Below are 12328 nucleotides of genomic sequence, written 5' to 3'. Positions count from 1 at the left end.
CTCTAGCAGATTATTTGCAAACAGTAAACTCACCCTTTATAAAATAATAATGGTGGGAGACAAGTGCCAAAATTCACAGGCCATCTATGTATTTTTTAAATGACAAAATTGAGGTGCACATTTACACAAAGATTCTTTGATCAAGATGCCAACTGCAAGTTATTTATCTCAGCTGTCCATTCACACAGGATTTGGATCACACAGGATCTCTTTAGAAGGTATTTTAAAAGCTATTCTTGGTGGTAGAATTGAGCACATCCTTCCTGAATAGGCTCATTCTGAGAAGACAGACCTCAGTGGAAATGCAAACCTGTTAAAGTGCTTTCTAAAGGCCCCATCAAAATTCTGGGAATTTCCTTTTTAGGACAAAAGACAAAACCAATCCTGCTAGTTTAAAACCCTCTGTTGATAACATCCTATGCCCTCTTATCATGGCACAAAGCATTCCTGGGGTGTATATATTTGCTTTGGTAGCAGACTGATTTTCCCAGTTAAATTATTTTTTTCAGTAAGCCAAAAATCAAATGAATCAATTTAATTGTCTGTAAAAGTGCTCTCTCAAAGTCACTCCTTTGTATGAAACAAAGTAAAGGAAATGCAAAATTTTCAATGTCTCATTAGTCCTCTGAATTTTAAAACAACATTTTGATTGGTTAGTACATAGTATAACAGCAAATCTTTGAGATAGAAGTTGGGCTGTCGGAAGCCAGGAACCCTCAGAAACTTTCTGTTTTCCCTGTCTTCCAAAGTAAGAGAATTTTTATGTGGCCACTAGACCACCAAGAAAAAAGACTAATTATTATCCTTTTTGTCAAGCTCGTCTTGACCATGTAACTACATACCGGCCCATAGGATGCAAAGAGAAACTGTCTCTTTCTCCCTATATTTTTCCTGGCTGCTCTCTTGAATATAGATGGGCGGGTTGGAGCTACAGCAACCTGATTAGTCCAGAAGCCAACTTTGATTATGCAGTCTGGGGAAAGTGGAGCAAAAATGCAGAAAGAATCTGTGTCTGTGGCAACACAGACCACCGTACAACCCCAAATGACCATGTCCAACTCTATAAGAAAATAAATGGAATTCTACCTTATCTAAGCCATTTATTTGGGCTTTTTGTCCCTCGTAGCTTAACCTAACTTAATTAAAAAGATGTTTTCAGTTGGAATGTCCATTATTTATTTCCTTTGAACAATGTAACTCCTCCCTTCTCATTATATAATTAAATATGTTTATTGTTAAACTTTTATAAAATTTCATGAGCTCCCCACCCCCACCAAAAAATCTTAAACCCATCCTCCAGAGATAACCACTACTAACATTTTAGAGTTAACCCTCCAGGTATTTTATAAACACACACAAAAATAAGTTCCTTTTTTGGTATTAATACGTTGTCAATATGTTTTCCTTTTTTTTTTTTTTGAGACTGAGCCTCAAGCTGTCGCCCTGGGTAGAGTGTCATGGCATCACAGCTCACAGCAACCTCCAACTCCTGGGCTCAAGCGATTCTCCTGCCTTCACCTCCCAAGTAGCTGGTACTATAGGCACCTGCCATAATGTCTGGCTACTTTTTGGTTGCAGCCCCCATTGTTGTTTGGAAGGCCCGGGCTGGATTTGAACCTGCCATCTCAGGTGTATGTGGCTGGAGCCTTAGCCACTTGAGCCACAGGTGCCGAGCCATCAATATGTTTTCATGTCAAATAAAGTTCAATTATTACCTTAATGGCTTGCATTTATTCCTATTTCATAATTTATAAGCAATAATTTATTGCTAGAAATTAAGATTATTTACATTTTTTAATTTACCAAAAGTGTCTCACAAATATCCTCAAAAATACATCGCTGACTACTATCCAACATTGTTCTTGGAATAAATTCCTAGAAATGGGATCTCTTAGTCAAATAGTATATAGTCTTTAGGCCTTTTGATACATATTGCCAAACTGTTTTATGAAAAGATGGTCTAACTTACATTCTCAGTAACAATACACGTATGTGAGAATTTCCCTTTCAACCAACGATAAACACTGTCTTTTTTAAGGAAAGAGAAGTTAACATGGGGGGCTAGAACAAAGATAACCATGTCAATGGCAGGGTTTGCAATGGCTAAATTAAAAGGAGGTAGGAACTCATAGTAAATAAAAAACCAAAGTCTCCAGCAGCTGAGCAACCTGGTTTCGAGTCCAGGTCTACCAGTTGCAGGTTGTGTAATATCGGGTAAGAGAATTAACTTTCCAGTCCTCATTTTGTAATCTGCAAAACAGAGACAATAATAGTACCATCTTGATATTATGGTGAAATTAAATAAGACAGGTTATAAAGGCATTACATAGTGCTTAGCATAGCTCCCAATATATGGTACCAGTTGTAATAAGATGTTCTGAATTAGTGGAATAACATGAATAGATTTCCATGAGCTCTCTGCTCTTATCACCATCATTTTGAAACCCATGGAAATTTTAGCCTTGAGAATTATCTCAGGCTTGCTCATTTGTAACCACCAGGGTTTTATAATGGGTCACCTGATTTACAAGGTAGTTAAAAAATGTTTGGGGTATTATTCTACTGGAGGCAAAATAGCAACATTATCCTTAGGTTATCTAATGGGAGGTAGTAAGAGAAAGAATCTTGGTAATGGAGAATAGTATCAATTAAAACTTCAAACTCAAGATAGACGCGTGCGCGCACACACACACACAGGATAATGCATAGAAAAACTATTTTGAAATATGTTCTTTGAGTTCTTTCAAAACCAATTAAAAAATATAGATAACATTCATGACACAAGATAATAAGAGTGGATTCCTGGCTTGACTTCATGATTAAATAATATATTCAGTGATTCAGCCTCATGAAATGTAGTTCCCATTTACAGGTTCCTATTATGTACTAGTAGTATGATTCTACTAGTATTGTTGCTGATTTGAAGGAGCTCACTATCGCACCATGCTAGAATAGCCCTTTCCTAACCTAAACTGCATTACTCATATTAAATCGCTTTCTCACATATTTTAATGATGCATATTCACATGGAAAGCAATGACGTTGGAACACAAACAATTTTTTCATACAACCCTTCTGCTTCTCGACACAGCACTGCATCGTACACAAATGTCGCTGTAGCACTGTAAGAACTCAAATTTTAAGAACATGGATGGAACCACAAAGGAAGAAAAACTTAAAAATGTCCATTTTTCCTGCCTTGACTCTAATCTTACCAATCTTCTTTCTTTATCAAGAGACAGCAATTCAGAAAATGTGTCAGCAATCGTGCTCTAGCCAAAGTAACAGACCCAGAAATTATTGCTTTCTCTAAACAATCAGAATGTTTATTTACCAAACCTTTCACATGACCCTGTTGGTTCATGATTCATTTATAAGAATTAGCAAGGTATTGACTGTCAGATGTCTGCTTTCTGTCTCTTCTTGCCAGGCGTAACAGAAAAGTAGCTTTGGCTAGCGGTTCTTTGAGTTCCACTCCAGGCAAAGTTGGGATATGCTCTTCCCTTCCCGGCCAGTCTAGGTCAGAGGACCAGAGGGACTGGTAACAATGTGTGAAGTGAAGCTCTGAAGTACTGGGGTAAAGGCCTGGATTAGAGAGATTCTGTCTGAGGACTCTGCCCGCATATTGGAACATCCCAACATCTGGTGCTGCGGCAACACCACGAAAAATTTGTGGCAGGGTTTTCCTACCATGGAGCTCTTATATCAGGGGTGCATGAACTTGTCCTTCTATCCAGTACATACCTTAACATGTGGCAGCTGCCACCCATGTCTAAGAACTATGCAAGTCTGAAGGTCAATGCTCCACCATAGTTCAGGCAGACTCATGATTACTAATCTGAAATTTTCTACATCATTTTCTGTCTGTTTTCCTGTTACACATTATAGGGTCAACATAAGGAACGAGGGCCAACCATACTGCTACATACATGTGGCACGCGTCCGGTCTATGGAAATTAGATCAACTCAAGCAGGTGGTCAATGTAGGGCAGGAGCCTATGGACATTCTGCTTTATTTATACACACCTGGCTATCAGAGGAAGTCTGTAGACTTACAAGGCCAACGTGCCCAGAATCCCTTTAGTTCTTCACTGAGAGTAACTTATATCAAATAACTGAATTTTTCACATACTTAGAAAAAGGCAAGAATGAACTTCATGTCTGAAAAACTACGTGCTTTACAACATAATAATCATCTTATGTTACTTCCTTAAACCCTGTTTCGTTAGAATTAGAATTGTGATTTAGTGTTTTAAACCACTTAATAAGAAGTCCTTGTTCCCGGTGTTTGGTCAGATTTTCAAATGTAACAAAATCAAAGCAAATCATGTCTCTTTCTCTTCTTTACACATAAAAACATCTGGCCCCACTTGCAAGTGGCTAGTAAGGGGTGGGCGGGGCCTGAGGCCTGTTGCTAGGCTACCTAAGTGGTGTTTCACCAAGAGGCTGACAGCAGGAGCTTTGGTTGCTTAGCAACCAGGACCTCAGCCAGGGCATTTTTCTTTAATGAAGGTTTTTCACAATTCTCTGTGTGGTTACCTCTGCTGAATATCTAGATGCATTACCTCTGAATTACCACCTTATTCCTCCTGATTAGGTACAATTTGGCATCAAAATAATTTTGTACAACTTTGTTCGAAGTCTCTTCACATTTCCCTTTCTATGATAACTTCTGGCAGATCTGGTGGCACTTGGAAACACTACTTTTCCACCTGTGATTTTTATACTTAAGAGTTACTCAATAAACATAATATGGTTTTAAAGATATTTTGGATAATCTCCCAGGAACACTGCATGAGATTTAGTGCTGAGTTCATAGTTCTACGTTCAATGAGGTCTCAGTCTCTGTAACAGCAAGCGTATCCTTGAAGAAGTTGTCACCTCAGGATGGACTTGGAACTTTATTATTCCTCACAGTTTTATAAAAGAGAGGAGGAAGAGATAAGAATTCGCTATGGTTGATTCCTTCAAGGCTTTCCTGCACGGCATCTCTGATATAACCTATACCTCATTTTCAAAAAAATCTTTCATGGCAATTTGAATAGTTGTTTGACAGAATTGAGTAACCTTGACACTATTTAATAAATCAGCCAGACAATTCCCTTTTACAGCAGCACAGTGATGCTGCAACCCCATAAGCCTTTGCCAAAATACCAGGGTGTTTAAGCATATAACTGTGACAAGTTCAGTTAGAAGGTTTTCACAGTAAAATTTGTACCTTGGCTCTTTAATACTAGGAGTGCAAAAAATATATACGTATTTTCGGAGATGTTATCTGTGTGTTACTTTTCATTCGCCGTAATCAGAAGTGTCTGGTTACCACTTTGCACTGATGAGAACCGCTCTGAGCACCTCTCATAATTGCAGAAGTCAAACATCATTTGCTTCATCTTTTGCTATCAGTATGTATTATAACAATTTTAATACAGTTTTTCCTTTTCTAAAATGTGTATCTATTTTTGGCACCCTCTATATAACATCGTCCCAAGGGAGCTGTATAAGTATGTACAACAATTTCTTTTGGAATTTAATTTAAATATTAATATTAATATTATTTAATATTAAATAGTAGTTACACAGCATTAAATCATTTTATTATTGATCCTGACATTTTTATTTTCCCTTTCTTTTAGAAGGTTTCATACTAGAAGAAGATGTATAAACTTGAATTCGTCTTTCTAACATCCACTAAAACACATACACTAAAAAACCCCCCAAAATAAAATCACACACATCGGATCTGAATTATTCTCTTACACAAAAACTGCTCTGCTGCTTTTAGTAAAATTGTAGGCATCTCCCATTTCTCAGGAGCCTTGTTTTATGAGAACAACATTGTTTTCTGGGAACTTATTATATTGTGTTTGATTTGTTCTGAATAAAATATATTTTCCAACTCAAAAATTCTAATCCTGTACATAAGGGACATCATCTAGGCTTGCAATTACATGAATTGAATACTTAAAAAAGTGAGAAATTCCATCATTGTTATATTTTATCCAGAAGCCCTTTGAGGACTTGTGATATCAGAATCAAATCAAAGGTATATTCAAATATGGGTGATAATCTTGGGCTTTCATTAAAACCACCCATGTAGCTGTTGAAAAATATGGGTCTCCTCGCCCTACTACCTGGAAAGTCTGATTTGGTTGCTGTGGGTTTGGGCCTCTGCGCCTGTGTTTCTGAACAGCTTTCTGAGTCCGATTGCAGACACCTGTCACACTGGAGCTGCTTCAAGTTCCACTGATGGTGAGATGGCATAGGCTCATACTCCAATGGGCCGGGGCATCATCTCGCTGATACTGTACCTGCGTGGTAGCTGTGGAAGTAGTGCTGCTCCTCGAGCCCCACATTTGTTGAAATTGTACTCTGATTTCTGCAAATGTTTCAATGATGACAGCAATGAACACATTCTGAAAGACAGAGAGAGAAAAGCATAAACCACGTCCACCAAACTCCGGGAAGGAGAAATCAGAGTGCAACCATAACCACATAAGAGATCTGCACAACGACCCTAATGCAGACTTTACTGTGCATTTTTTTCCCCTCTTTTGCGGTACCTTGACAAGCCAGGCAAGGAAGAAGATGAGCGTGATGAAGTAGAAGTAGGAACGCCAGCGGGGGAAGCTGTCGATGGCTCTGTACATGAGGAACACCCAGCCCTCCTGAGAGGCAGCCTCGTACACCGTGAATATGCTGGTGCCTGGCAAGACAGACGGGAGCAGACTGAGTCACGGTTCACTTTTGAAATAAGAAAACATCTTCCAGAAAAACAATCAATATTTATACAGGCTCATTTTCTCAATGACAAAAGCTTTCCAAAAAGGGATTAAAATCACATGCAACCTTTTATTGTTCTGATATGTCTATAAATTTATTTCATAACACTGAATTCATATCCTAGTTTTTAATTCCTTTTAGTATTGACTTTTATTTTATTTCTATTTTTAGTTTTTGTAGAGTAGGGGTCTTGCTATTTTGTGCAAGCGGGTCTTGAAATCCTGGCCTTGAGTGATCCTCCTGTCTCAGCCTTCCAAAGTGCTGGGGATTACAGGCATAAGCCTCTGTGCTAGGACTTTTCTATGAAATTTTAGGAAAAATTTGATAAAGTGTTTTCTGCTTTCAAACTAGCACAATTTCAATACGTATAGCAATAAAATGATTTTATTGTCTTCATCATTACACATTCTATGCATGTAAGAAAATATCCTAGGTATCCCATGAATATCTACAAATATTTTATATCAATACATGGTTTTCAAAAGAGGTTATTTTCTCTTAGTATCCTTCATTTAAATGAGGTTAATTATTCCTGAGAGACTACGATGACTAAGTTTATAGGACAGCAAAGAACTCATGCAAGATGACTTTTAAGTAAAAGGTTCAGGGAAGAAGAGCACGCACAGAAAATAAAACGCCAGCAGAAAACAGAAGCAACTGTTACTGTTGATGACTCATCTGTACTAAAAATAGGCAAAAAGTCTGCTATTGTGGACTGAACATGAAGAATAATTTTGACATAAAACCCCTTATGTTCTTCTAATGGTCTGAATGAAAATAGAAAAGTAGCTACCATTAAAGTTTAATAGTTCTTCCAAGTAAACATTTTTGGGGGTAAAATATGGGGATTGTCAATATAAGATGAAATTTGAGACAAACGCTGAAAATTACCCTTTGTTTCCCTGCCCAGATCTTTCTCAATTACGTCTATAGGCAAGATGTTGTTTGGAATTATGAAACAAAGAGTATATTGAGAAAAGAGTCATCTTGAGGCTTCTACTCCATTGTTTCTAACTGGACAAAGGGAAAAAGAGAAAGTAGGAACCCACAGTTCACTTCAAAGAGACAGGAATGTTGTTAGAAATAGATGAGACATTTCTGAAAATGTAACCAAAAAGTAACCCACATACATGACCTATACTAGGTAAAAAGGCTCTGTAGGTGTTACTAATACTTACTTGGCCAACTGACTAAGGTAGTCCTTCATCACTTTCCTTTTATATATATTCCCTTTTTTCTTTTTACAGAATATTGATTATTGTTGTTTAATACGTGATTTCTCATTTGTCATTTTGGGTGTCTTTTATTGTAAAGATACTTCTGTCTGATAACAAACAGTAGCCACAGTGGCTATTCTTGACCTTTATAGTAGATAAATTCAATTCCTTCTTGAGACACACAGTCTCCTTCTGTATTTCTGAAGTTACGTTTTTATTATTTGTGTAGTATCTGGTGGACCCTGATGCAACAGCAAATGTGGTGATTTGCTTCCCTTAGAATTCTGCGAAATTGCAAAAGAGTGAGATGGTAGCACTCTTGACCTTCAGGCTTCTGAAAGACTGGGTTTAGGATGGTCCCTTCTGTCAGGGAATCTTACAGATGGAGCCCGTAGCTTGAATTCCAGAAAGACCCTTCTGGCACATGCCATCTTGCTGCCTATCATGACCCCCCAAGAAGGGCAGCTTCTGGGCTGTGAGTAAGCCTGGGTACCTGGAGTCCTCGACAGCTCGGGCAGGAACTTCCTGGGACTCCTCATTACTTATCTACTCCTGGCTTTGCAAAATATAGAAGAAAATCACTTTAAAAATATTTACTTACTTACTTGAGACAGAGTCTTTCTCTGTCATCCTGGCTAGAATGTAGTGGCATCATCATAGTTCACTACAAACTCAAACTCCTGGACTCAAGCAAGCAATCTTCTTGCCTTAGCCTCCTGAGTAGCTGGGACTACAGGCGCATGCCACCACCCCAGCCAATTTTTTCCATACGTTTACACAGACAGGAGTCTTGCTCTTGAACAGGCTGATTTTAAACTCCTGACCTCAAGCAATCCTCCCCCACCCATCTTCCCAAAGTGCTAGGATTACATGTACAGGCTGCCACATCAGGCCAGAAAAATCACTTCTAAAAGCAGATTTAGCGGTTGACCAATAAAAATCATATTTATGACCCTCTCATTTTCTTTGGGAGGTGAAGAACCCTTAGAAAGAAACTTTAACTACTCAAACGTACTCTGCACGTCCTGCTCTCTCTGCAGTCCTTCGCTTTGGTTCTCTCACACCAACTTAGAGCATAAATATGGACAGCATGAAGAGGCGCACGTTGTCTCATGCACTGGATGGCAGCCTGAAACAACGCAGCATTGGTCCTGCTTCTCAGGGGTCTTTTACTGACTACAGCAACAGAATAAATGTGCAAGAATGCACAGCAGTTATGGATAAAAGAAAGGGGAGCTCACGGCCCCCAGGAAGATTGGGTAAAGAGCAGCAGTTGGTAAACAGGAACATAGGGTATCTGAAATGACCAGATGACATACAGGGAGAAGAGAAGGAGGAAAAATGTTTTGTCCCTTTGAGCTTACTTCATTTCCTTAATTTAAGCCATTGATTAAGAATCTAAAGGTCTTAGTGCACCTTCACTGCTGAACCTCCATGCAGGGAAAGTCATGAGGACATTCCCCTGACTGGGCACTTTGTCCTGAGCTGGAAGGCCTGTGAGGAATTCAGCCTGCCTGCCTTATACACACCATGGCTGTGACACTGATGACACTCTAACCCAAGGTTCCTCTGCTTTTCTGAAGTAACATTTGAGGATGGATAATGCTTTATTTTACGTGGCTGTTCCATGCATGCAGGGAGTATGAGAGCATCCCCTCACTACCCACTAGATTCCAATAGCACCTCCGATGCCCAAGGTGTGATGAGCAAAAATGTTTGTAGACATTGCCTCATGTCCTCTGCTCACAAAATTGCCCAACTGGGGAACACTTTGCTAACTTGATAGTCTGTCTTATTTTGTAGCTTCTGCCCTGCAGTGCCTAGCTCAGAGCCTGGCACAAAATTTATATTAAATATTTTTGAACTGAATTGAATCTTCTCATTTGGAGAGAACTCAATGGACAAAATGGAACAGTTATGGGATTTACTAAAAATTGTCTATTGGCTTATAAACTATTTGGAGATTAAACAATTTTAGGTCGAAGGAGAGAACTAAAGACCTACTTTTTAAACCATAAGTGGATTTATAAATATAAATGTTTATTTCTTATAACCTACCTTTGAATTTGACATTTTATTCATCTCTAAAGGTTTCTGAAGGCTTATTCCTTAGATCCCAAGACATCATTTATTTACATAAAGTATTTGCCCCACACAGCCAATATCTCAACAGTATCATTGTATTAATGTTTATCATTCTGGTTTCATGAACTATATGTTGGATGAAAAATCTTATTTCTTTTAAAATTCCTGCAAATTAGTAAGATGACTGCACACACACGCATTGGGGGAGGGGATATGATTTCTATAGAATGAGGCATTATAAGTACATTACTTAACTTTTATAAAAACAATTCATATATTTTTGAATGTAATAAATTGCACACAACTTTCCTCAGCAAAACTATGGCACTACCTTCTGAATTATTCCAAGACAAACCACAAAAACATGTGTTTTTTTTTTTTTTTTTGCCAGTTTTGGGGTTTTCTTGTGAATCAAAATGAGACTTTCAGTGTACTCATGGAAAAACACAGAATGAAATAGACTTATTCTTAATCCATGTTCATGGAGTCTGTTTTTGTCTGGCCCACGAAACAGAGTGTTGAATACAAAATTCCTAAAGAGCTCACAACGGCTCAACAATGAATTCTGAGCAGCAACAAGCAGATTTAGAGCAATATGGCTGCCTCTTTAATTCCACTATAATTTGTAGCTTGAGGTCACTTTTTGGTGACAAAATTTATATTGAAATCCTTTTTGGTTTTGATGAACTATCAGTTTCTCTCATTCTCTCCACTCTCCAATATGATAGTTTTTATACATATTTTAACCACATAGTTAAAAAATATATTAGCCAACGGCCAATGCTCAGACTCACTGCAACTTTCTACAATATTTTTATCCCACCAAATTCCCCCACCCCACCTCAATATTTCCTTTGTGTGAACTGATAATTCAAATCCTGATAGTTAGACATATGGCAAAATTAACTTTTACCCAACAGTAGTTATCACAAAGTGAATCCGTTTGTCATGAGACCATTAAAAAAATACCAGTAAGAGGTGTGTATTTTTACAATGGACATCTGGATTCAACATAATAAACCTTTGTCAGTAAGGCTGACTGTATCTACTTGCATGAAATAAGAATGTCAGCAGACTGGCACTAGCAAGAAAGGCCCATCCTGCATTGCAGACATGTACTGAATAATAAACCAGCTAGAACTAAATTACTTGGGATGACATCATTATTATAATGAATAAAACTTTTGTGAAGAATTTCTTAAATATTCAATTTTACTAAAATATTTTCCCCTCAAATTAACTCTAGTATTTTTCATGATAGAGTGTGTTGTAACCTTATGATGATAACAATTTTCAACACATCTTGTCCACATTCTCAACTAATGAGCTCCACACACCCACACAATGACCCTGAGAATTGCCACACCACCATCAAAGTGATAAAGTAAAATAAAAGCAAAACAAAATATTTTTTATTTGCTATTCTAGAATGTGGAAAACACACACACAAAAGAATGTTGTTTAGTCTAAATGCTTTAAAGTATATTTATAAACCTTATGTTTTTGAGTGTCTCCATTAAGATTTCTATTTGTTTGTTTATTTTGGTAAGCATCATTTTGGCACAAACTTGCCTCACTGGTGGAACCACTTTATCTACTACCTTACACTTCACTGTCTTCAGCACTATAATTTTGCAAAAAGATCAAAGATTATGTAGAAAAAAGAACATATATGTATAAATGTACAATATTTTCTAAGTTAAATGTTTTAATTAGTAATAATGAATCCTAGTTGAAATATATTTCTTCAAACTTAGAAAATTTCTAAACTTGCAAGTTCCATATAGAAACTACTTCTAAAAAAGGAGTGGTGAAAGTTTTAATGGTAGTACTCACACATGGAAAAGAAGTGTTGACAAGGTTGGATGCTGACCTTGGCAGGGAAGTTCAGCTATTAAAGTAGAACAGTTCCCAGCACACTGAGCCCACATGCCAACTAAAACTTTCCTGCCTCCTGGGGCTCAGCAATTTCCAGGTAGGCTAGGAGTAATGATATAGCAAAGGGGAGGTAATATCTGACAATCCTCTGCCTTCGAATCAGCCCTCTGCCTTTGATTAGTGGTGATTTCAGATCAAAGAGCTTCTTGAAAATTTATTTTCCATCAGTTGGCTTAAAAACAAAGCTACACAAAAACTACACTTTGCTATAATTATCTGTCATGATAACTTTCCCTACTTCTTACCAACATGGCATTGGATCCTCCTTAACATTCATGATAACTTTCCTCTACTTCTTACCTACATGG

At 37.7% G+C, this 12328-nt stretch overlaps 1 protein-coding gene across 4 annotated transcripts in view; it reads right to left on the bottom strand.

Moving 5' to 3' along the window:
• The window catches only part of NALCN (sodium leak channel, non-selective), a 334788-nt gene that overhangs the window by 228680 nt on the left and 93780 nt on the right, over positions 1-12328 (bottom strand). For all 4 annotated transcript variants that reach the window (XR_008374579.1, XM_053563365.1, XM_053563366.1 and 1 more), the window contains 2 exons: positions 6561-6703; positions 6309-6413 (listed from right to left, as the gene is read on the bottom strand). Coding sequence is in view for 3 of the 4 variants with exons in the window: in XM_053563365.1 (XP_053419340.1) it covers positions 6309-6413; positions 6561-6703 (248 nt within the window). In the remaining variant the exon portion in view is untranslated. The remainder of the gene's footprint in view (positions 1-6308; positions 6414-6560; positions 6704-12328) is intronic.

The sequence above is a fragment of the Nycticebus coucang genome, chromosome 15, assembly GCF_027406575.1.
Source record: "Nycticebus coucang isolate mNycCou1 chromosome 15, mNycCou1.pri, whole genome shotgun sequence".
Taxonomy (NCBI): domain Eukaryota; kingdom Metazoa; phylum Chordata; class Mammalia; order Primates; family Lorisidae; genus Nycticebus; species Nycticebus coucang.
The sequence above is the reverse complement of the archived record's forward strand: the minus strand, read 5'-3'. Positions and strand labels throughout refer to the sequence as shown.